The sequence below is a fragment of the Lagopus leucura genome, unplaced genomic scaffold, assembly GCF_019238085.1.
Source record: "Lagopus leucura isolate 7727_CA_CO unplaced genomic scaffold, USGS_WTPT01 Super-Scaffold_100024, whole genome shotgun sequence".
Lineage (NCBI taxonomy): Eukaryota > Metazoa > Chordata > Aves > Galliformes > Phasianidae > Lagopus > Lagopus leucura.
The window spans coordinates 5,298,558-5,324,778 of NW_024962276.1; the positions used below are offsets into that span (position 1 = coordinate 5,298,558).

At 42.5% G+C, this 26,221-nt stretch overlaps 1 protein-coding gene across 1 annotated transcript; it reads left to right on the forward strand.

Annotated features, from left to right (window-relative positions):
- Nucleotides 1-109: 109 nt before the first annotated feature.
- Nucleotides 110-21,483, forward strand: RPA1 (replication protein A1). Its single transcript, XM_042879734.1, has 17 exons — nt 110-197; nt 412-459; nt 547-625; nt 1,589-1,697; nt 2,458-2,546; nt 6,375-6,461; nt 7,469-7,601; nt 8,431-8,533; nt 9,628-9,696; nt 9,841-10,033; nt 11,209-11,348; nt 12,983-13,131; nt 14,364-14,496; nt 15,540-15,716; nt 16,933-17,040; nt 20,066-20,152; nt 20,470-21,483. The coding sequence occupies exons 1-17, from the start codon at nt 165-167 to the stop codon at nt 20,575-20,577; spliced, it is 1,845 nt and encodes a 614-aa protein (XP_042735668.1). The 5' UTR covers nt 110-164; the 3' UTR covers nt 20,578-21,483.
- Nucleotides 21,484-26,221: the final 4,738 nt, after the last annotated feature.

The following is a 26,221-nucleotide window of genomic DNA, read 5'->3' on the forward strand; positions in this document are numbered from 1 at the left end:
GGTACTTCCGCCGTACGGCGACTGGGCAGCCAATAGGAGCGCGACTCTGGGCGCGCGCGTGGCGTGACGTCGGAGAGGCGCCGGAAGGAGGAGCGCGGCTCGGGGCGGCGGGAGGATTTGGCGGCAGCAGCGGGGGAGTGTGGAGGGCAGAGCGGAGCGCAGCCATGAGCGGGCGGCTGAGTGAAGGCGCCATCGCGGTGAGGGACCCTGAGGCGGAGGGAGCCGGGATGGGTCCGGCGTGTGAAGGTTCAGGGGGGAACGTGAGGACTGCGTCATGTCTTGGCTTGTGGAGGAGGGCCGGGGGGGGGGTGCGGGGAGAGGCCCGGCGCTGCCCCGTGGGCCGTTTCCCCTCAGCGTTCGGTCTCAGAGCGCAGCGTGGCACCGTTCTCATGCTCTTCCTCTCTTTTCTAGGCCATAATGCAGGGAGAGAACGTCTGCAAGCCCGTGCTGCAAGTTATTGTGAGTACTGGGGTTGTTAAAGGCATCAATGTGTGGTTTTGAAGGGCTTGAGGAATTAAGAAATTCAGAGCTGGTGTTTTCCCACAGAACACACGGGCTATCGCCACAGGAAATGGGCCTCCTCGGTACCGAGTGCTGATGAGCGATGGGGTGAACACGCTCTCCTGTGAGTATGAGGTGTTTGTAAGTGTGGCGGTGCCAACCATGCTACAGCTTTAGTGTAATGTCAGTTTCCATAACAATCAACCCATTACTGAAGAAAGTAGGGTGTATGGGGAGCACAGGCTCTGCCTGAAGTATGCAGCTGCATTGTAACGCTCAGGCAATTCTAGATGTGGTTTTGTAACACTGATTTTTAATGTAATTTATCTCGGTCTTCTTCTGACGTTAGTATGTGATCGTGAAATCATATTGTTTAGTTTAGATATTAGAAAGAAATTCTTTACTGCGAAGGTGGTGAGGCACTGGTTGCCCAGAGAGGTTGTTGATGCTCCCTCCTTGGAGACCAGGATGGACAGGGCTTTGAGCAAGCTGATCTAGTGGGACGTGTCTCTGTCTATAGCACAGAGGTTGGAACTAGATGATCTTAAAAGTCCCATCCAAACCATTCTATGAATCACAGGAATTGGAACGGATTTCTGGAGATCTTCAAGTCCAGCCCACCTCCTAAAGCAGTTTCCTGACAGTAGGTTGAACAGGAAAATGTCCAGGTGGGTCTTGAATATCTCCAGATGAGGAGACTGCACCACCTCCCTGGGCAGCCTGTTCCATTGCTCTGGCACCTTCAGTAAAGAAGTTCTTTTGTGGGTTTGTATGGAGCTTCCTGTGCTCCTTTCCAGTTTTTGCCTGTTGCTTCACACCACTACACAGAGCCTGGTCCCATCCTTTTAGCTCGCACTCTTTCAATATATATAAACATTGATGAGATCAGTCATTGCACTCTTAGAATTTTGGGGAATGAATACAACATAATTTATGTTCAGGGTTGCAACTTATTAGCTGTTACTCTGTTTTCTATATGCTATTTAACTGAGCCAGTCGTAGATCTAATGTAATGCTTGTGGACTGGGACTGGGCAGCCCCTTTAATAGCATGTGTTAATGTATTTAATGTTCTTCTGTCCCTGTAGCATTCATGCTGGCGACACAGCTGAACCCCCTTGTGGAAGAGGAACGTTTATCAGCGCACTGTATTTGCCAGGTTAACAGATTCATTGTCAACAGCTTGAAAGATGGAAGGTACGTGCATTTCTTTAAGCGTGGATCTACACAAAGGCAGCTGTGCTAATGGATGCTCTGTCCTGTGGGACGAAGTGAAGGCCAAATCTTTTTGATTAGGCATTTCTGAAAATAATAAGTGCAGGAAGGAAAGCACACAGCATAAGCACTTGCAGAAAGTAACTCAGTAATTGAAGGCTTCCAGGTGGAATACTCCAAATTGTACTGCTTCGTTTCAATTCACTTAAAACTACCTGCTGTGGAAAAGAAGCAGTGAAGGTTACGTGGTGTGAAATCTTTGATCTTTTGTGAAACTTTGAGAGAACTGAGGTAGGTACTGTAAAACGAGAAGTGATCTGAGAGAAGTGATTGTCTGAAAATGATGTATGTGTGGGAGAACACGATCTGAACTTCTGCATTTGTTTTTTTTTTTTTTATTCCATGTTTTTGTGTAGGAAATGCAACAACTTTTGAGGCAGAGTGGATTCTCTTAAGAAATTTGGCATGGTTTTAATGCTTTTAAAACGCTGTTGTTTCAAGGCATTTGTGTGTGCCCATTCAGCCTGCTGTCAGTGTCCTTGGTGATATGTGATACTTTTTCAAGTCTTGTACTACATGAGCAGGTTAAATTGATAGTGGAGAGCTTTTGTTTTCCATATTCCCTTGTACAAAGAATCAGCCCCTAGTGGATGGTTCTCATATCTGCTCAAGGAGGATACTCAGAGCCTGATAGACTTACAGAGGGCGTGAGTCTTTATTACTGTCTATTTTGTGTTTGTAGGAGAGTGGTTATACTGATGGATTTAGATGTCCTGAAAACTGCTGATATGGTTGGTGGGACTGTTGGCAACCCAGTGCCTTACAACGAAGGTGAGTTTCCTCTATAAACAAAAACCTCTTGTGAGCAGGCTGCCTCTTATCACACTCTTTCAGCTATCTGTTCCTTTCTTCTCATTTAAAAAGAAGCAGTCAAGCATGTGCGACTCCCGTATGCTTGGAACAGAAATGTTCCCATCTTGAAAATCCTTGCTGTCTGTGTGACACAAAGTATGGTTTGTTCATATTTTTGTAAGCTCTGCATCTTGGCTGAAGCTTCCATCTCTAAGGAGTATTGAGAAGTGTCTGTGCTTTGTGTTAGCACTGACAGGTTTGTATTATGTGTTAGTGGGCTTTATGTAGGGATGCAGTGAGCATGTGAAAGCTGTTCTGTATCTCTTTATAGTGAGTAACCAAGGAAGGTAGGATTTCTTCTATCTGGGAAGAAAACGTCTGGAAGAAGACGTAATAATGATCTATAAAACTGTAAGATGGCACAGAGGGGATGAGTAAAGAATGATGAATCTCTTTCTTTTCTACATCCATTTGATACTCTTTAGTTCTCGTATTATCAACTAACAGTTCTAAAACAAAGGCTGTACTGCACCTCCCAGGCAGCACGTAGCTAAATCACAGAACACGTTGCTACATGAGGTAGGTGCCAGAAACTGGCACAGCTTCAAAAAGCAATTGCATGCAAAAAAAATAATGAAATAATAATCCATTAAAGGCTGTTAAACATAACAATGCATCCTCTGCATGAATGGAAGCACTGAAACTGAAATTGCCCAAAGCAGGGAGGTGACTTACGGTTATGAAAACATGGCCAGCCTGCAGGCTGTCCTGAGTACCTGTTCCTTCCCTGCCATCTGAAAAATGATGCTGTGCTGGATGGCCCTTGGTCTGTGAATTATTAGTTTTACGTTGTGTCAATAACCGCGTTCTTCATTTTCACGTGCTGAATGAATTCTTGGGCAAATGTCTTTTTTTCTTTTTTTTTTTTTCTTTCCAAAATAATGTATTTTTTTTCCCCTGAGACATTCAGATGTGTGCCCCCTTCTTGGAGTTTTCTTTCCTGACAAGAGAGAGGATAATAAATGCTTAAAGAAAACATTTGAGTTTCTCTGTTGCACGTAGGGATAATGGCTGAAACTCTACAGCAAATAGCTTTTTTTTTTTTTCAGGGAATTTTTCTGTTTGTCTTTCTGGTGGAAATGAATCAATTTGTTTTTACTGTTAAGGAACCACAGAGTAGTGACAGCAATTTCTGTAAGATATTTTGCACAAATGGTGGTACGTACTGCAATTCTGGTTTAAGATCTGCTTTGCTAACTGAAGTAGAAATAAGACTTTGTTGCCAAGACATCTTTCTTCATCAACTTTTCTTTTTCCTGGGGAATTAGAGATGCATTTGTTAAATGAGCCTAAAGAATCCTTTGTTCCTCTGGTAGTTACTTAGCTAATTGCTGTTTAAAAAATGTGTTGACATCTCGGATTTTATGGCTTAATCTCACAGTTGCTGTAGAGACCAAGATGTTTGGAACACCTCTTGAGCAGACTGTATTGTCTTCCTCCTATCACTTGCCTGTATGATACAGGAGCACGTTTCTTGTGAACTGTGGTGTTCTTGTCATATTGTTGCTTAGAAACAACAGAGAAATCTTCTGTCTTACAGAACTGAGCCAAAAATACATCTTTAAGAGTATAAATTCTGGTAAAATTCAAGTTATTTTGGTGAAAGTTCTGTTCTTCGCTTTGACACACAGGAGTACTCAGCAATGAAGGCCTCAAATATAGATGGTGAAGAGATGCCAGATTTGCTGCAGGGTATGCTTTGTTTTAACACCAACACAACATACACACAGTGATGGTGTTAGGGCTTGTTTGTTTGTTTGTTTGTTTTTAACATTAAACAATATTTCAGTTACAGAAAACAAGTCTTACTTTAAATACTGATCTCAAGTTGCCAACCTGGGATTAAATGATATTCCTTCCTACCCCAGAAGGACCCAGGCAGTGAGGAGATTGCTTTTGGCCACTTTGCAGTTGAGCAGTAGGTGGTTAATCTGCCTAACAAGGAAGCTGGAGATGCAATCTTCTTGATACATACCATAAAAACTTCTCAGGCAGCTTTTCATTATAGTATTGAAAATTAAGATGGAGCAGTTTAGTTCTTTGTACAAAGCTACATGGTAATGTTATTACTGTCATTAATCTCATTGAAATTGCTCTGATGTTGGGCTTCATTCTTACTGTAACAATTACTTGCTACTTATATTTAATTTCTGTCATTAATCTTTCAGTGCTGAAATGCTTGTATACTTATACATTTGCTTTTCTTCCTGCTCTTTCCACTATTGCTTTTTGGTGTGTGTTCTTTCAAAGTGCATCTCCTCCTCCTTCCTCCATTTGTGCTGCAGCTCAGCCCTGGGACAGGGATGTAGCAGGGCCTCTCAGTGGCAGATTGTTTGGACTACAGCTACCACCTTAGACTGGGCTGTGTAGCCAAAGTCTTGGGTTCTGTGAAGCCAACATATATAGCAGGAACATGATGAGGTATTTCAAGCGTTGGCTTTCCTTTGTTTGCACACTTCTGTTCTTGTCACTTCTTTCCCTGGCCAAGCATATTTTCTCTGAAGTGTTGTCCTTTTCCTCTTCTCTTACTTGCAAGGAATTTGGGGTTGAGCACTGACTCAGTCCTCTGAGTGAGGCAGCTGAAGGAGGGGGAACTCTGGTTCCTCCATCTAGTGGATTCTGCAGTAAGTGCACGTTGCTGTTTGACGTCACGCTGTTGCTAGGGAGACTTCTGTCTCTGCTGGGATGAGAGGAGCAGGGTGGTTTTGTGCTGTTACCTCGGTCTGGGTTAAAAGTAACCAGAGGGCTACCTGTGCAGAGTTAGCAGCATCAGGCTGTGCTTTACCAGGGTAGTAGTGTCCTTCTGTGCTATCCTTTCTTGCCATTCTGTTCTGGGATTCTCTGCTTTGTTCCTTGCAGTGCTTATGGGTTCAATCTCACTTTTCCACTTTCCATCCACTTTCCACACTCCCTGATAAAGAGACTTTGCCTACCTTGGCCAAGGATGTCCTGCAAACTGGTGGCTGAAGTGTTAGCTGTGCCCAAAGAGACAACGGTGTTGGGTGTTGACTGACTTAGAGGCAAAATACGTTGGGAAAATGATTGTTCATGTTAATTTTCTCCAGTTTTTGACCTATGGGTTATTTCTGTAGTGTCATGTTTTCCTACATATGTCACTCTGTACTTTCTCTTGTAGTTTATTAGAGACACAATTCAAGTAAAAGCCCTGTAGCCTAAAAAAAATACATAAGATGTATTCAGTGTGACATGCTCCTTATGCAGTGGGCCATTGTATCCCAAGAACCTCCATCACCTCCCATCACTTCTTCATGTTTTGGAAATAAAATGTAGCAAGTGTTTTCTATAACTACAGGTTTGACTTTACCCAGTGGTTTTTTGGCCTCTCTGAATTTTAAGGAGTTCTCCCTATGTTTTTTTTTTTTTTTTTAAATGCTGTCTGTTAGATAGTAGCAGAAACTACCTGTCAGAGCAATGGAAGCCTATAAGAAGTGAGAAGTTGTCAGGGTTACTTCAGTGCTGTCCTTTTAAATAACTGTCAACGCTGAATTCTTCTTAAGTAGAAAGCAGTTGCTTGAGGAAAGAGATCTGACTGAAATTCCTCCATGTTGATATTGTTGAGCAGATAGCTTACTGCTGCTGTGCCCTGTGACACCTGAGTTTTAGCGTGTGTTCTGTGTTTAAAATCTTGTTTTCATGCAAACCTAATTTCCTGAAAATGCTGAAGGGTGGTTTTTAATTACTCTGCTCCCTGCTGTCCTAAATGGTCTCTTTCAATTTGATTACCAGGGCAGGGACAGCAACGTTCTTCAGCTCCAACAGCCAACACAGCACCCAACAAACCACAGCAACAGAATGGCAATTTGTCAGTAGCAGGTAAGAATAATCCTGGGTGGGATTTCTGCTTTCTAGATGTGCACAGCAAAAATTAAAATTTAAAATATAAAAAAAAGAAAGAAAAAGGCCCTTTCCATGATAATGTTGCAGAAGAAACCACATCAGATGAACCTGTAGCTTGAAGAGATGAGTTGTCCCAAGAGGCTACTGTCATTTGAAGCAGATTTCTTTATTTTTAAGCTTCATTTTCCCCTCCTCCCCCTCTTCCCCAGGTAAAACAAATAGGAAACAGCTCTGCCAAAGCAGCATGAACTGAACATCTACTCTGATGCAATTCTGCATTCTTGAAAAGGTGCTCTGTGGGCACCCAAATCAGCTACAATTTGTAACTGGCTGAAAGTTGTGTTGTCAGTGCTGAGCTATTGAGGCCAAACAGCTTATGTGGTGCAGGACATGTTCTGATCAAGATTTTAAATAGCAAGGTGCTGAAAAAGGCGAGTGACCTGTAGGCTTATTTTTAAAGCGCTGAGGTTATCCAAGTCCAACCCTTGGTGCTGCTTTCACCCTGGTGTTTAGGAATGATTTTGGTATTTTGAAATTGCAAAATTTGGACACTTGCTATTCTAGCAGAAAACAAGTTATTGTCAGCTTTAAGGACAGGAAGGAAAAAAGTCCTATGTTTATAGGCTAACGAGGTTCTGTTTACAAGTAGTAGTATTGCCTGACATCAGGAGGTGCTTTGATTGTTGGGTGCCATTCCTACTTGTTTGTCCAAGTGTAGATCCAAAATGTGCCATATGTACTGCCAGGTGGTTGTTTGCCACCAGACTGACTGACCACATCTCCATCTTCACTGTATGTGCTCTTAGGGTCTGAGTGAGTCTCGCTTGCAGGCTAAAAAACTGGTGTGACCAAGAGTAGGAGTGATTCAACAAACTTTTATATTATAGCATGTTGAATGTGTTGATCTTCACCTACATTTTTTGTCTGCATGGCTGAAATGCTGTGTGCTTTGTTGTGTTTGTTTTATTTTCTCTTTTTGGAAGGTTCTGCTGCTCCAAAGTACCACGCGCCCTCAAACCAGTTTAGTAAAGCCAATGCTCCCAGCTCAGTGAAGACACCAGGGGGAACTCAGTCCAAAGTGGTGCCCATTGCCAGCTTGAATCCATACCAATCTAAGTGAGTTATGATGGTTTGCCAGGTATTTCTGGCTTTATCATATTTACAGAGATGTATGAAATCTCTTGAATCATTCTTTATTAAGTTCAGTCTTTATCTGTTGACATAGGGGAGAGGTACAGGGCAACAAAAGCATAAAACCTACAGAAATAGCCGTGCAGGTTTTGTTTCATCAGCACTTTGAGAATCTCAAAACTTGGTGAAGTTACCCTGCTGAGCTTGGTAGCTTTTTAATATTTCAGTTGAGAAGCAGTTTGACTCACCTTTTTTCCTGATCATCTTTTTGGTAAGGTAATGACAGAACGTCTCAGTAAGCTGTTCAGTGTGGCTACTGTTTTGTTGAAAAAGCTTGAGGAGGTAATTATTTTGTGAATGACAGTTTTTAAATTATGCAGAGTGATTTGATTACCTAAGTTTAAATGCAAATCGTATAATTGGGCTCTTGAGTTCTAGCATGGATTTTCAGAACAGACAAGCTGTTGTATGAGAAATCTGCCCTAGAAGAGTGAAAGATTTGAGGTGTGCTGCTCTGCAGAAAGATAGTTTGCTGCTGTGTCCTACTGGATGTTTTATGATTGGCTTTGTTGTTGCTTTCTATATAACTTTCTGCCTTTAATGGTCGAGGACATTAAAATAGCAGCAGAAAGGCAGGTAGAATTGCTGAGGCGCAGTGGAAAAATTGTGGCTTTTTAAATAGTGTCATTCCAGTTCCAAAGGTTGGTGAATTCAATCTCTCCTAAAAATAAAAAAAAAAAACAAACCACCACAACCAAAACATATATAAATAAAAGAAGATATGGAACAGCTCTTATTTCTTGCACAATTTCAGGTGGACCATTTGTGCTCGTGTTACCCAAAAAGGGCAGATCCGCACATGGAGCAACTCCCGTGGTGAAGGGAAGCTCTTCTCTATAGAGCTGGTTGATGAGAGCGTAAGTGTTCTATATTGAGAAAAAGATAATGGATGCCAGAAGCTGATGAACCCTTCATAAAGACAGAATAGGAGAAATAAAGTGTGTTACAGAAAATGTGGTTTTTTTTATGATTATGACTGAAGTTCATATTCTATATTCATTAACTCGAACATCAGTGATCCAGTCCTTATCCAGCGTGAAGTCTTAAATGTATGGTGTTGCTGATTATTTTTTCATCAAAGTCTGTAGTATGTGACTCAATTTTTGCAGCTTCAAAATATGGTTGTTTAGGGAAACAGACAACCTAATGCTTTGCTTGTCATCATTTCCTTTAGATTGAGAATGAGCTCTCACCCTTACTTAGATACACGGTACAAAACAAGGAGTGAAAGGAGCGTCGCCTCCAAGTTATAAGCTTTCGTTTTCATGAGGAAATCAGGCTATAAATTATTGTAACACTCGGAAATTTCATCTGTGGTTTGTTTGGGGAATGGTATCTGGTTAATCCAACTAAACTGGTAGTTTGTCAAACCTCTTATCAAATTACCGCCTTCTGTCGTGAAAACAAACAAGATTCTGCAAGATTATATTTAGTATAAAATGTGAGGTTAATAATGTAACATGTTGTCATCAGCCATTTGTTTTCTCTGTGTGCTCTTAGTAGACAAATGTAAAAACAAAAAAATTAGGGAATTTATAGTTGTTATTAATAAATACTTAAGGACTTGGCATTGTTTATGAGCAGGACTTAGCTCAAGATACTGCGTGCTAACTTGTGGAGCTAGGTGATCTGTTCAAACTTTCCTTTCCTGTAATGTCAACTAATGCTAGCTTCAAGAGTTCAGTGCTGTCTGTGTGATGGTAATTCCAGAGCTCTAGGGATGCTAATGAGACCTGAATCTGAGAATTGGTGGTCAGGTGTGGAATATGTCATTCTAGCTATAACTGTAAATGTAAGGAGAGTGTTGTCTGTTTCTCAGGTGTTCAGGCTAGCCTGGCAGCCCGTGCTGTCTGTAGAACTGATGCCACTAAACACTGTTAGGGATTTCTTAATGTAATTTATTTACTTATGCTGAATTTCAGTTCTGACCGCCTCTCTTGTCTTCCTGCAGGGTGAGATTAGAGCTACAGCTTTCAATGATCAAGCAGACAAGTTCTTTCCTCTCATTGAACTGAACAAGGTACGGTAGTGTTGTGCTTTCATGGTCTGACATGAGCTAGAAAAGAGGCACTTCAGCATAGCAAGGATTTTTAAAGGTGAACACAATCTATTTTCTCTGTCTGACTTCTGATAATATCCTCTGTTTCATTGCTTTCTCCTCTAGGTATATTATTTTACCAAAGGCAATTTGAAGACTGCTAACAAGCAATATACAGCTGTTAAGAATGATTATGAGATTACATTCACTAATGAGACTTCAGTTGTGCCCTGTGATGATGCCCAGCATCTTCCATCTGTTCAGTTTGATTTTGTATCCATCTCTGACTTGGAGAACACACCCAAAGACTCGATTGTCGGTCAGTCTGAGCAGTGAAATGACATGCTATAAGACTTTGGAACTTTATTTTAGTATTGTGAATACTGGGGAGGCAGTGGGCAATAGGAGATGAACTTTTGGGTGGATTTAGCTTGTGGTGGTTGCTGTTAAAAATGCCTTAGGCAATTTGATGGTTAAGGTGTCTTTATCCTCTTCTGCTAACAATATATACTGATTTCTCTGCAAAATTGCTTTTCAAGCAAAAGACAGTAAATGCTACTTGTTTATTGTCTTACAATCATTGTTTTCCACAGAAAAGGGTTGAAAGAAAAGTGTCCTTGCTCAGCACGTGTGCGTTTCATACCTTCCATGGTCTTGCTTGCTTTCACTATCTAATTATCTCGTAGTGATTTTGGCATACTGCATTGCATCCGAGTCCAAGTTGCATGACTGTTTTGGCTTGCTTTGTGAAGTATTGGAGGTTTGTTTTTCTGTAATTCGTTGGGCAGAGTACTCCGGAAAAATCAGAGGCTTGGGTGGGGGCGAGGGAGCTCAGGTTTCACAGGCACAAGATGCATGTGATTCAGAGGCATTCAGCTAGGAATTTTAAAGGTAGACCTATGATGTTCAAAATAGGTTTTTATTGGGGAGTGCAAAGGACTCTGCTTTAGCTCTTGCTGCCAAAACGTGCCGACTTCACAGGAATCGCAGCGTGGTTTGGATTGGAAGGGACCTCTGCAGGTCATTTAGTTCAGCCTCCAAAACTTGTTCAAGTTGCAGCTTCTGGTCTTGGGGGCTGCAGCAAGGGCAGCAGCCAGTTCCTTCTTTGTGTTAGTCATTTTGAGGCCACGTGCCCAAGAGCCTTCTGCTTAACCAGCAAGGGTGTGTTTAAGCACAGCAGGAACCCGGGCTGAAGTCCTTTGGCAGAATCTGATGGAGAAATAGATTGTGATGCCTTGATCTCTTTAATGTGGTGAGGCTTGCATTCATGAATATCTTAATGAATTCGTCAACAAAATTAAAGCACTGAAGAATTCTGTAGTGGAGCACTCCTGCCATAATACACTTAATTTCCATATCAGATTTGATTTGAATAGGGAGCTGGGATATTACAAGGTAAAAATCTGACACTAGGAATGAATTCTTCTCTTGTGGTGTTGTATTCCCCAACTGTGACCCTTGAGCAACTCTAACTAAATTGTAACTCTTTTTCAGATGTAATTGGAATTTGTAAGAGCTATGAAGATGTCACTAAAATTGTAGTGAAAGCTAGCAATAGGGAGGTATCGAAGAGGAATGTGCATCTGATGGATACATCAGGGAAACTGGTGACAGCTACGCTATGGGGAAATGAGGTATGTGCTCTCTTACCTGTTCTTGAGCAAAGGTTTCTTTGTGTAGGGTAAAGAAATACACGCCGTTGTCATCTAAGATGGGCACAGTGCTGAGACAGAGTCCTGGGTGTTGGAGGATCTGGGGTAGAAAGAAGGTGAAAGACTGTCTGGTTTCATTCAGGTGTGATGTTCGTAACCTTTTTCTGACAGACTGCTGACATGATCTGACTAATGTGTTCTGAACAACTGCAGACATGATGTCTCAGGCACAAAGACTGTAGATAACAGGTTTCTGGTTTAGAAAAGGATACAAGATGGGGTTTGATCATGGAGAAGCCCGATGGCTACAGATATCTTGTTTGTGAGTTTTATTCTTAGGGTAGGGTACTTGTTACCCTGAATACATTGCTGCTTAACTAGGGGTTTGAAAGGCTGTATTTCAGACTAAGAGTTTAAAATGTCAGAGTTTTGGGAATGGAAAGTTTGTGTAGTTACTGTGAACTGCTCCTTTATCTTGGTAACAAATTGCTTTGTTTAACAAGGTGTAGATACTTAGGGTTTTATGTTCTGGTCTATAAAATGGGAGTCATCCTGCCAGCCTGGCAGTGGTGCCTCGTGGCTAAATGATCAAGTGCTCTGAGACTGGAGGTGGCTGAACATTGTCAACCATCTGCTGATATAAACAAAGTAAACTGAGGTTCAGTATCATAATTTTATGGGGTTGAACCAGCTTGTTACTGGAGGAGTTACCAGTTATGAACATCTTGTGTAAGTCTCAGATCAGGGATCTGTATTTTAGAAAGTTAAATGTTTGCTTTGTTGTAAAGGTAACATAAGCATTAAGGGGAAGTGACTTATTGCTTGCAGCTGGCACACCTAGCGTCAGAATCCATATCTCCCCAATAACTCACTGCCTTATCTGTCAAGATGTGTGTTCTTTTTGTATCTCATGGATACAGCAAGTGCTTTGGCTAACTCCAGCTCATTTGTGGTCCGTAAGCACATGATCCTTTCCTTGCTTGTTAAGTGGTGTGGTGCCCAGGAAATCTATACCTTTCAAAACCTCTCTAGTGCTGAGAGATTCTTTGTTAGTGTCAGACTTTAGTTGGATAACAAACTGATAGCAACTGAACAGCATTAAAGCAGCTTTATGAGATTAAAAACAGAAAATAGAAAGCTGAGGAAAGTGTTTGGTCAGCATACCTGTGCTTCTTAAGCTGTAGGTGAAGAGACACGATTGGCTCAGTCAAGCCAAGTGAGTTATTTGATGTCCCATAGAGACTAATGTGATCAAATAACTCCTGGTTGGAGAAACCTTTGTTCCCATAGCCCATCTCCCTTTCTAAAATCCTTGTTTAAAACTCTTACAGGAAATGATCAGTCCCTTTTCTTTAAACTGGTGGTGCACAGCTGCTGCACTGGTAGGATTCATTGGTTCCCCAAGAAATGGGGTGTTAGGATTATAAAACTGTTAGCTGCCTTTCCTAAACTCCCAGTGCTGCTGTCTGAAATCATACCTTCCAACTACACTAAGATGGTCTGACGTGGGTTTGGTTTTTTGTCATGATCTGTGAATTACGACTGCAGCTGTACTGTAGCATGCTGATGAATGCTTTCTGTTGTTTGTTTTTTGTTTGTTTGTTTTTTCCACACAGGCTGAGAAGTTTGATGGTTCCAGACAACCTGTGATAGCCATCAAAGGAGCCCGGGTCTCTGATTTTGGTGGTAGAAGCCTGTCTGTCATGTCATCGAGTACAGTGGTTGTCAACCCTGATAGCCCAGAGGCTTTCAAGCTCCGAGGATGGTATGACTGTGTGCTTGTGTCGACTCATTTCTCCTGCTGTGGAGTATTTGTTTTATTCTATTTATCTACATTTGAGCAGCCTATAGAGTACTGAAGAAAGGGAGCATAGGGTGTGGGTTCCAGGCTTGTAGAAACTTCTCTTCCTTTAAAGCACTGTTCAGTTTGAAAACTTGTAATTCCGTGTCAGAAAATAAAATAGGAGTGTAGCTCATGCTGACCGAAAGTCTTGGAAGACTGCATGAAATGAGGCTTTTGACCAACTCTATTTTCTGATTAACAGAGAGGGCAGAGTTCTGTTGTGTCCTCCGTTAATATGAACTGCAGCAACTATGTTGACTTCTTAGTGTCTATTCCTTAACAGATATTTTCAATTAGTGAAATAACACTTTTATTTTTATCAGGAAAACCAAGTGACTTCTCAGTGCTTCATTCTAGCGTAGGTAGTTGCTAAATTATCTGCTACAGCTCCTAACACAGTGAGATTTGGTGTGTGTGCTAATGGGGTGAAGTCCCTACAGCATTGCTTCTTGTGAATCCTGGGCTCACGTTCTGCCTCAGTCCTTTAAACATGCATAAAATATTTGTTGGCGTTCTCCATTATTCAGATTGAGCCGAGCTGCTTCTATACTTCAGAGGGTTGTTGAAGATGGAATTGATTGTGGGTCTTAGCTATTGCTGTCACATTTTAATTACATTCTGGTTTTGAGTTCTATTGGCGTTTCTCAAATCACAAAAGACGCTGAATGGGATGATAGTACAACCTTTTTCAGAAAAGGAGTGCTTTCTTATTTTAACACAGGAGGCATAATTTGTTCAATGCTATTTGCTTTTCCTTTTGAAGCTGCTGCAAAGATAATGGTACCGTGTAATTTAATTTTAATTATGGAAATATCTCGATGCCCTTAAATCTTGTTATCTGACTGCCTTTAAGAAGCATGCAGTGCGTGGTCTGACCACTAGCTGGCAAACAAATTGCAGTTATATAGAACAAAGCTGCCCTCCTTTTGTGGGTTTATAAAATACTATGCTAATTAAGTCAGAGTATTAACTTATTCTGAAATGCTATTTTTGTTTGCAGTGTGCACAAATTACTGTAATTGTTTCCTTTGCAATCATTGATTTTTTTTTTAAGGAAAAAAAATCCTTTGTGTATTAAGTACATGAAACTAAACGTAAGTTTATGATAAGCTGGACTGCCATCCAAAAATAGCAATGCATCTTTGTGGTTCCAGGTTTGACTCCGAGGGACAGCTTCTGGAATGTGCCTCCATCTCTGATGTGAGGGGTGGGTCGGCATCAGGGGTGAATACCAACTGGAAAACTTTGTATGAAGCCAAATCAGAGAGGTTGGGACAAGGAGATAAGGTAAGGCATGGCAGCTGACTGCAAGCCTTGTGTGTTCGAGGTGAGGGGGAAGAAAACCTTGGTGTTCTGCTTATTGGGAGAGTCCAGTTGTTGGGCCGTGTGTGCTTGCTCTGTGTACAACAAAAACCAAACAAACCGAAGCTCTGGAGCCAAGACCCCTGCTGATGTTGCAACGTGATCCTATGTGTGCAAGAGATTTCCAAGTCTTGGATAAAGAGTGACAAATAGACCAGCCCAAGATGCTAATGTGAGTAGCACAAAGTGTTGTAGGGCAAACAGGTGCATTTGGAGGAAGGGTTTTCAAGGCAGACCTGCTCAATAGGAAAGCTAGACCCAGGTCTAGTTTTCTAGCATTCTGAGGCTTAAAGTGCTTCTTGACTTGTTCCAACCTATTTTTAAAAATGTATAACTGTTTTTTTTTTTCTCTTTTCAAGATTTTAGTACTAAGCCATTCAGGGTAGAGAAAAACTTTGGTCTAGATAAAGAACTTCCACAGGAAATAGCTGAATTACTGGTGCCTTTCTTGCATGTGGTTCTTAACCCCTGTTCATCTGTTGAAAGACTTGGCTGTGGTCTTAAACCATTAGGGTGATGATTTTAGTGTGGTGAGTAGGTATTTTGTTCTGTGGGCTATAGTTTAATCAAACGCTTATCTGTAATGCTACACAGTAGGCTTTCTAGTTTTTTTTTTTTGTCCTGACTCCTAAAAGAAGCATAGGAAAGTGCAGAATCTTAATCCTGTGAAAAAGTAGAGATTTGAACAGACACAATGGAGAAGCAAATGTGCTTTATCTGAAGGAAGCCTAGCAATCGGAGTTCCCCGCAATGGAAACACAGAATAATCTTGCTCTGGGGGCTTTATTTAACATCATGGAAGCCTGGAAATGATTGTGACAGGGGTTGATTTACAGTTTCCCAATAATCCATAGCTGTTAAGCTTCCTAATCCTAAATATCCAAGCGTGGACGCCTTGCTTTGTAGTTAATTCAGAATTGGAAAACACTGAGTATTTTGAGGCTAACGTTGCACACTCACTCTCCTAGGCGGATTATTTTAGCTGTGTGGGCACAATAGTACATCTGCGCAAAGAGAACTGCATGTACCAGGCCTGTCCCTCTCAGGATTGCAACAAGAAAGTGATAGACCAGCAGAATGGACTTTATCGCTGCGAGAAGTGCGACCGCGAGTTCCCCAACTTCAAGTACCGCATGATGCTGCTGGTAAGTGAGCCGTATGGGCAGGCAGGGCTTCTCCCTGCTCTCCACTGGGCACTGCAGGCTGAAGGCTTTGGAGAGAACGTTAGGCTGCTGTGTTTGTCAGAGGTGCCCGTGGGTTAGAAGCGACTCGTGTCTGTACCTGGGTGAGGGGTGTTTCATTGAGCTGCTAAGCAGTTTGTTTTCCTAGCGCTCCAATTAAAAGCTTTTCTCTTTGCCAAAAAGTTGATGCTAGCTCAGTTGATTCTGGTTTCCAAGTGTACTATGCAGTGCAGAGTACAGATGGCCTACGCCTCTTCAGTAGTGAAGATAAACTGAAGTAAAATGGCATTTCTGGAGAGCAGTAATTGCACTTTTACAGCTGCTACCTATATTTAGTACGTTTTCTTTTGTAGGTATTGTTCTGTCTCAGGCTTTAATGGAGCCTGCTTCGGGAGGCAGTGAGGATTATTATTGTGATATACCCCATAAGCATTGAACCTTCTTCTGTTTTTACACTGTACGTTTGAGTTGTATCTGCTTCTTAGAAATGCTGTGCCAGGTGGGCATGCAGAGAGAACTATCCCTGCAGTCTCACTAAAACACAAACTGCTTGAATAATTTCTAGCAGATAACTTCTAGGAATGCATGAACTACTTAATGTAGCAGAGTCGCTCTCCTAGAATGTAAAGGGGATACTGAGGTTAAAATCAAGGCCTTAAAAACAGTTTGTCTCCTATTTTTGCATTCCTAATTGTCAAAGCAGCCTCACGGGTGAGGCTGGTACTTGATCTGTTTATTGCTGTCTTGTTTTTGAACATTGTGATAGTTGTCTCATAGCGTAGCATCACAGGTATTTATGCCCACGTTCTAAATAAATGCAGGTCTCAATCTTGCTGGTGTCACCCTTGGCTGTTACTGTTCTGGGCTACCTATTCATGCTTGCAGCTCATCAGTGATAGAGGAAAAGGAACTGAATATCCAACAGTGTTTGTTCACAGCGATCTTGTTGGCCTCTTCTTGCAATACAACGTGCTGACAACACTAATATGCTTTAAACGACTCTGACGTTCTGTTGAGCTCTTTTAAAAAGTAAAATAACAAGTTAATTGTCTTCCACCCTCAGTGATGGAAAGTGCACAGGGTTCTTGAGCTGTGAAATAAATACCACTTGTAGCTGGTGCTCAAAGAAGACGGTACGACTGGATGGAATTACTTTGGTTTGTTGTTGTTTTTTTTTTAGGTGACCATTGCAGACTCTCTAGATTACCAGTGGGTGACTTGCTTCCAAGAGTCAGCAGAATTCATTCTTGGGCAAAATGCTACTTTCCTGGGAGAGCTGAAGGAAAAGGTCAGCCAGTTAACTTATTACATTTGTAGTAAATGCCGAGAAGTGAGTCTGTGTTTTACACCTTGCTGTTGAGCAGATCTCAGATTTCCTGCATTCTGTGATCCTCCCAGTAAGGAAATATTCCTGTGATGTTGACTTAAAGCACAACTTGGGCAAGATGCAGTTTGCTTGTGGAGAACCAGTGCTGATGCAGCAGAGAGCGTGCTCTCATCCCTGTGTGCGTACCTGCTGTACTCATAACCCTGTGCAAGGGCACTGGGTTGTGTTCATGTTGCTGTAGTAGAAATCAATAGCATCATTAAAACAAATACAAAATGCTCATGTGAAAGGAAGGGATTTTCTGACGAGAAAAGGGATTTATCTGAGAAGAAGCTGATGTTGCTCATGCTCTGAGCTGATAGGCCAGCTCAGAGGTCTGGTGGCCAAAGACTTTCTCCAGATGTTGGACTTCAGAATCTTTTACAGGTTCACAAATCATCGCTTCTCCCTGTTCTGAAGTTCTTAGCAGGGACTTGTTTACTCTTCTCAGGATTATTTTCCACAGGCCATCTGCCTGGAGAGCAGAGATTTGCCTGGTTTCCCCCGTGGTTTGCTCCCACAGTCAGTCTGTCTACCTCTGAGCTCTTTTGGCTGTTAGATTGAAGATCAGCTTGTCCCTGTCACCTGGACCTTGAGGGGTAGCTGTCTTCCTGTCCGTAGCCTTTAGAGGGCTGACAGCTGTAACCCACTGACTGCAGCAGAAAGGACAGACTGTTCTATTGTACCTAGATTGGAAAGATCTGCACAAAACTGTTCTAGGCATGAATGCAAGCAGTGCTATCCCTCGTGTTCCAAAAAATTGTTTACAAAACCAAAAAGCTTCGGAACACTTTGTATGTATCTTTGTAAGTAGGCAGGAAGCTTTTTGGACCTGTGTGTCAGGCCATTTCTGAAGGCTCTTTTTTCATCACATATTACCAGAAACTTTGAGGGCAGTGCAAAAACCATGACTTTTAAAATAGGTCATTTGCAGAGATGCTTAAGTAATCTTTCTTTGGCAGATTAGAATGGTTTTTAACATGGCTGTAAGCCATTAAATGCTAACAGACAGTATTTTCTTTGCTCTGTCTCTGTGCTTCTCTCCTGTGTTTTCCTTTCTTCCCACCAAAATAATCTCCTTTTGCTTTTAGTTGACTACTACACAGTATCTGTGGGGCTTTGTTTTATATGTTTTCATACTGTGGAAAATGCATTAAGTTACTGTACTGTCTATGAATGCTGCTGTGCTCCCACACGGAGGCTATGGTATGGCTGATATAAGGGCTCCACAGTTGTTCCAGTCCTTGCTCAGCCCTTTGCTTGGCTCTGGGATCCCAGGAGGCTGTAAACCTGGTGGTCCTGAGCCATTTCTGTAAAGCAGGGCTAGTTTCCCCATAACCCCACACTTTTACTCTGGATTGTAAGTGGTGTAAAGCTCGTGGTCTGTATGCTACAAGTTTTTGTAGCATCCTGCAGGCTGGACACCTCTGTTCTGTAGGAAGATGTATTCCTAGGACATTCTAATTAGGTGTGCCTGCACTTCTGAATTTCCATTTTCAGACATTATTATCTTGTCAATATTGTCTTAGTTCAGTCATGCTTAATCTGTGCTAGAGTTCAAACAAAACTTCTTAGTCACTTTTAATGCCAAAGAGAGTGGAGGAGAGACAGCAGATCCTATGCAACGATACAAACATGTAATGTCTTTTGAAGAGCTGCCTAATGGAAACGGCCGGGGATAGAAAATGGAGCATAATATGGAACGAGCCCTTGAGCAGGAATGCTTTGTGTTCCGGGAGAAATTGTTTTTGATTTGACACTTTTACGAGCTTTAAATTTGGTGCTCGATGCGTTTTCAGTAAGCTCGTCTTAGTGGTTTTTCTCTGCAGACCTCATCCAGTGCCCTGTGAAGTCAGTGGAAATCTTTCTGCTGCTTACAGTGTCTATTGAGTCCACGTACAGCCAGGGACTGTGTGAAGCATAGGCATGCCAAGTCTTTCATCTCCTTTTCTACCACACTTGTTACTCAGAAAAGTACAGTGGGGCAGTGACTGGTGTGCTAGCAGCATTTTCCACTCACTAATGGTTGGTGTAGCTTGTGGCAGGAGTGGAAATGGAAGCCAAATCCTTGATCAAGTGACCTTCCTTATCCTCTAATCTGTGTGATGGTCTCAGGAATGGGTTTTCAATATTCAGGAAGGATATGCCAAAATTTGGCAGTCTGCAGCTTGCTACTTCTGTTTGCTTTCATTTGTTGCACTTTCTAAACCTTAGAAGAATCACAATGTGGTGTAAAATAGCACTGCTCACATTCAAGCCAGCAGCTTTAACGCTCAGAATGAGAGTGAAGGGGGATGCTCCACCTTTCCTGGATGCACTGATTGAGTGTGTTTGGTAGATGAATGTATCAATGTATCATGCTGTGGATGGAGCATTTTTGTGGAACATCAGCAAAGATTTAAGCACGTTTTTACAACGACAAACTTTCCAGTCTTCAACTTGTCTGATTTTCTATTGTTTTGACAAATTGTCTGTAATAAATGATGATTATGTTTAGTGCTCATATGGCAATTAGAAGTAGCTTATGTTGTAAATGTGACATGGCCTTCTGATGGCTATAAAAGATGTTCAAAACATCCACTCTTTTATAGATCATTGTTTAAATGGGTCAGTCAGGATATGAAGGATGTGCACAGCTTCAATGGATAAGAAATTGAACGACTGATAACAACTAACAGTGAATTAGTTAGCTCTGTTTGGCTGCAGGCTCGCTGCAATTCTGCCTTATTTTGTTTAGATCTCTAAAAAGTTTGTTTTCACCTTGAACTATAATTTCAAAAGCTTTAAGCTGTGGTGTTGGCGTGTAAAATTTGGGGGTCTGTGTGCATGAATGAGTTGGTTTGTATATTTTGTGATTGCTAGCAAAAAGTAAGCTGTTGTGAAGGGTCAGGGCACTGCAGAAGCTTGAGTGTGTGCAGCTGGTACCTGTTCTTTGTCCTCCTCACAGAACGAGCAGGCGTTTGAAGAAGTCTTTCAAAATGCAAATTTCAACACGTATGAGTTCAAGATCAGAGTAAAACTGGAGACGTACAACGTAAGTATCCTCCACAGTGCTGCCATAGGAGATGGCTTCCACCTCTCGTCTTTGTGGGCTGAAGTTTCAAGTGGCTTACAGCAACCACTGTCAATCCTGGGCATCAGAGGAGGATCCGCTGCCTTTAAAGCCGTTTCCTCTCTGGTTCCTCCAGTGTGACTCGTTCCAAATGAAAGCAGTGTAGCTGCTCTGGGAGTTGTCTGCTCTCCCAGCTAATCCTGGTACCACGAACAGTGAGTTACCAGGGCAGAGAGGTTAGAACCAAACGCCTCGGGCACTGAGTATTCTTTCTGCATGCCATTTTTTCTCTTTCACAGGATGAATCTCGTATTAAGGCTACGGCACTGGACGTCAAACCTGTAAACTACAGAGAATACAGCAAGAGGTTGATCGCGAGCATCAGGAGAAATGCTCAGCTAGGATGAAAAGGCTCGTGCTGCTTGATCAAAGCTACAGACTTCCAGGAAAAACTCAGAGGATGTTACATTGGCTTTTTCCTTGCTCTGTGTATGACAATTTGGCATTAGTTACACCACGAGTGGTGGCCCAGTGCAGTGGGCTGAGTGATTTAATGTGTTTCTCTGAAGATGTGCCCCTGGTAGCTTAAGAGTGCACCCGATGGCCATGACGCTGTAGACTCCTGTGGTCTATTAAACTGTGACAGCACTATAGAGGATCCTCTAGACAGATTGTCAGTATCTTTAGACAAAGCATTCAGAAAATCTGAAGTAACTTTGCTTTCTTGCTATACATAAACCTGAATTACATAACCATTGTGTCGTCTTTGCAAGAAAATAGTGACAACCTTGGCACTTGGACTTGTTCTGCAGAGGATGGGAGGGGGGGTGTCATGCAGCCTTCAGATCTGGCCGAAGGAGAGCAGGTCTATTAGCACGAGTTAGTTATTTTCTGTAGAATTCAAAGGCTTTTTCTTTCCACAGGTGCCATGCAGTTAATGCTTGGAATGGCAATATGGTAGAATTATTAATCAAAGACATATCTTTTATATCTGAAGAATATCCTTCCTTCAGGGTTTAATAGACTGAGTCAGATGGGTCTGATATTAATCAAAATTGTCTCTTCTGAGGAAGGCAGATAAGCATTGACTCTCCATCCCCCAGGGAAATCTAGGCAACTACAAAGCATTGCTTTAGTTTTCACTTCAATTAATACTATAGGTTTTTGGCTGATTTTAGCACGCGTTTCCTTCCTATGTGTGTTCTGTATCTATGTTCAGTTTGTTAGGTTTTATTTGTAACGATGTTAATCCAAACCTGGTCTTTCAATGGGGGGGAGCTTTGTTTGAATAAACACTGTTTAATTCCTGCGTAGTGAATTTTGCTTTCTTTGAACACCAAAGGCTTCTCATTACTGGAAAGCAATTAATTAGCTTTCATAATAAGCATTCACTTGGGGGAGACGTTACCTTATTGCTAACTCTAAGGTTAGACTGAAGAAAGGAGTCTTCTTTGCCTGATGTTAACGGCATGGAAATGCAGTGATATTTTCACCATTTCTGTGCCTGAGAATGCTGATGAGCTGGCACTTCTGGGATTTTTATTGACGTTTACACAGCAGTCTAAAACTAACCAGGCTTTGAGATTTGTTCAGACATAGAGCTAGTACAGAAAACAGTAATTATGCTACTGGGCTTTTCAGTCAGCAGAGCATGCTAGCTCTGTGTGCTCCTAATCACATTAATTATGTGTTCCCTGGCTGCAGCTCACAGCTTGGCATTTGCTGCACAGCTCCGAGCATCCAGGCAGTACTGCAGTGGGTCTCTGGTAGCAAAACTGGCATTTATTTATTTTGCACTGTTTCCTCGTGTGTTCGTGCAGTGCCCTGATTTCCTATTTGTCTTCTCAAGTCTTTATGCTTAGGAGCTGTAAAATGCCACTTCCACTGATGGGCACGGAGGACATTATCCTGGGCCCATTAATTGCACAAACAACCCCTTCTTCTTTTTCAGAATCCGAGGATCGTGGCTGGGTCCTTCTGCTGATGCCTTGAGTTTTTGTCTCCAAGTATCTGTTCCCTCTGACCTTGCTTATAAAGCGTTGACGAGGAAATCACCGTCTTCAGCACAGCCCCGGATTGACAAATGGTGGGTTAGCCGTGATCATCTATCTTTCCACTCTGCTAACCAGTCTTTTACTTCTGCTCCTCCTTTCCACTTTGAGAGCTGTTTGTGGGTAATGCACAAACATTCCCTGAGGCTGTTTCCAAGTCTCAGGCCCGTAGACAGGGGGAAGGTTTGCGGGGTTGGCGTGCAGCTGCTGGCTCTGCAGCTTTATGAGCCGAGGTTGCACACCTGGGGCGGCTCATTCTCCTGGGGAACGGCTGCGCATCCCTCTCGTTGGGTTTGAGGTGGCAGGTATCAGTGCTTATGAGCGTTGAGGTGTCTTATAGGAGGAGCTGGGTGACCTTGAGAGCTGCGACAGAAAATCAACTTTAACAGTTGGTGTGAAAAGTCGTTTATTTGAGGGCTAATAAAAAAAAGAAACGTGCTGTAAAGTGGGTGCTCATTAGCGAGTGAAGAGTTGGAGGGTTTTAATCACGCTTTAATCAGCTAGTATATGATAAAAAACATCAAGCTATGTAAAGCAAGGTATTTCTAGTGTAGCTATACAAGTACGATGGGATTATATAAGCCTCTAGTGTGAGATCTCATCTCGAATGCAATGTACGGTTCTGGTCTGCTGCATATAGAGGCAAAAAAGAATCTCAGCTGGGGCGAGTACAGAGGAGGACTATGCGCTGAGTAGGAGAACAAGGATCTTTTTTAGGAGGGGACTGGAAGAGCTAATTTAGCAAAATGAACCCTGAGGAGGGGGTATGGCTTCCTCCTTACATAAAACATAGATGAAGGCAAACGCAGATGAAGGAGCGTGTAAAGCTGAAGGTCTTGGCTGTTGCCTTCCCCTGATCACAGGTCGGAGATGCTGAAGGTGTTTGGTTAACGAGGGGTTTGTCAATTAGGGGTCCCACAGCAGCCATTGGGTGGAGGAGGATAGCAGGAGAGCTATGGCCGTGCCCTGGTGCTGATCCCAGAGCCTCCTCCATCCCCACAGCCACACCTATGGGACCATGGAAAACGGAGCTCTTCGCTCTGGGCTCTTGTGCCTGTGCCAATTAAGGAGAAGTCTGTGGGCTCCCAGTGCTAATTGGGATTATTGGCAAACAAACCCTGCTCTTCTTTCCCTTCATCATCAAGCTCCCCTGCTAGTGGCTGTGTTAGTGCCGGGTGGCTTCAGCTGTTATCCAAGCAGGATGTGAAAGTGTGTTTGCTGGAGTGAAAGGATGCTGGGGTACCTCTGCATGATGGGGTGAGGAGTCCCACAGCTGCTAATGCTTCACTTTAACATAGTCATACAAAGCAAAGCTGGAACTGGGTGGCTGCTGGTTTCGGGCAGGCAGGTGTGAAGGCAATTAGATGGGAACATGGAGTTCTGTGTGGTTGAGGGAAGATGTGGAGCGTGCTTTGACATCGTGCTGCACTCAGCTATCTGGCTGTTTGTGTTGATTCCCACCATTACAGTTTAACAGTTTTCACCATACATCAAGTTGAAATTAATTCATAGTGACCCTTACGAGGCTCTGGAGGAGAGGTTGCACTCGAGTCAGGTCTTATTTTTAAGATCCATCCGTTCTTTGTCTTTTTTTTTTTTCTTTCCCCCAAAATAAAGCCTTGAGCAGTCATATATTCTAAGAGCTGTTGTAAAAAATAAACGGTCTTCTTGCACTGATCTGAAGCGAACGCTCTGCATGTTTTTGGTAGGTCGCTGCTTTGCACTGTGTATGCTACGCCTGGCAGCTTGCATGAGTGTGTGTGTGTGGGATTCATGTTCCAGCACGGCAGGATTGTCCTTTTAGTGTAACGGGTGTGAGAGTGGAAGTTGATGAGTCTGATGTTTTGATTCCTAATACTCCGTGATATTTGCATTTGCTGCCCGAGATACAGCGTAACATCTTGAGGGGGGGAGGAAGGCTTGGTGCCCTTCCATGCCCTGTTTTGTCATCTTCCCTTTACTTTTGGGGTCGTTTTTTTTAGGGGTGCTTCCCTTCTGCCCTGATCCCTGGCGCTGATTGTGATGGCAGAGGGAAATAGGAATTGTGCATCTTGTGTGAAGCAGACCCCAAAAAGTGCAGCGAAGCAGTTCAAGAGCTTCCCCATCTCCTACAGCTCCAAAACCCTGTTTGGGAAAGGGCTTTGTGTGCCATATTACACCTTATAAATATTAGAGAAGCGCAGTAAATATTGCTAATCTCATTACAGGGGAGTGGAAATTCTCTTTAATATATTATCTGCTAGGATGCAAAGAGGCCCAGAGACCTTGTCTCACTTTCTTGCTCTGTTTTTCATGTTTTCATTTTTACATTTCATTCATATACATTAAAAAAAAAAAAAAAATGTGGTTTGAATCACCAGATGGATCTTTTGTGAGGACTGTTGTGCATTTCTCTCCTGTATTTGAACAGTTAGGTGTCTGTGTTTGGGGGGTGGGGTGTTGTTTGTTTTTAGGGGTTTTTTTTTTTCTTTTCCTGTTTATAGTGCATTGATTTGTTGTTAAATTCAGCCTCTCTACCATGCCAAAAGCGTGCCTTTGGGAGCGTTCCTAGCCTGCTGTAGTGCTTTCTTTTTTCCATCCTTGTATATTACTGCTCTTGCAAGTTATTTAAAATAGACTGCATCCTTCCAAAGGCTTTTTTTTTTGTTTTTAATTTGTTCCAAGCTTCTTGCCCTTTCGAGGCAGCTATGGGGTAGTGTTTAATACAGCTTCAAAACAAAATCCTTCCCAACTCCTCTTTCTTGATGTGACGCAGCTGGTTGTGCCCAGCAAAGGTCCCGTATGAGCCTGCAGAATGGGCCTCCATGGGGAACGGGCCTCCATGGGGAGCACCCATGTATCTGGGTTGGTCCTGCCTATGAAGAAGGCACCTGGAGCCCTGCACATCAATGGCCAGCCAGGCAGAGCTGCCCCTGCAAAGGGCTCTTTGCTCCCAATTTGTGCCCCCCAGCAAGCTGGCCGAGCAGACCTTGGGTAGGCTGCTATCTGATAGAGAAATGAAGGATGGGAGCATTTGTCATGTCCACTCTGACATCACTGCCGAGCAATTAAGAGAAAGAAATCTAATTTTTTTGGCCATCGCTTTAGCTCTTGGTATTCCCTTGTGGCTTATTGTAGAAAAGGCTGAAAAATAAGAGTAATAATCTGATTTTTGTCTGTTTCTAGTGTTTTATGTTTTCCATTAGAGCCTTGCCGGTGTGCTGCACTGACTTTTTGAACTGCAGGATCAAAAAATACTCCTTTTTTTTTTTCTTTCTTTTTTTTTTTTTTGGTGAAGACTGTCTCCGAGAAGGATAAATATTATTGATTGAGGTATTTAATACACTAATGAAACCCGCAATTATTGACTATGTAATTAATATACTGTCTAAAAGTAAAGTTTGACAGCGCATATAGAAAAGCTATATTGACTTGCGCTTCTTTGGCAAAGTGCCTTGCAGGTTTTTATTTATAGAAATTGAAACACGTTCTTCAAGTAATGATTCAATCCCACTTTCTGCTTGCCACAAGCTAGAAGGCTGCTGTTCTTCTTGCTGACTGTAAGGCTTTCATTTATCTGTGGGGAACTAAAATGTTCAGCATTTAGCTTTTCTGCCTATTGTATTAGATTTCAGCGCTAAGCTGCGGCGTTAATGTGCGCAGTGCTATTTCTCACAGCTGGGAAACCAGGCTTTGCCAATCGGCTTCCTACTTCTTTTTTTGTGAGTGAAATTGCAGAAGGAGCTCCTGACTCGCTAATGCTGGGTGGTGAAAAGGCATGGGGAACCCAAGGGGCATCCTGATAGACCTGGGAAGGTGCTGTTGCCGAGGATTTTGCGCCAGCATTGCTGTGTATTTGTGTATTTAAAGCATCCCTTGTGTGAGATGGCTGTGCACAGGGACTGTGTCCTGCCTTAGGGTCAAGGTGACATGTGGCTTTGTTCTTGAGTTGAATCACAGTATCATTAAGGCTGGAAGAGACCTCTCGGATTCCCACATCCAACCCCAACCCACCCTACGA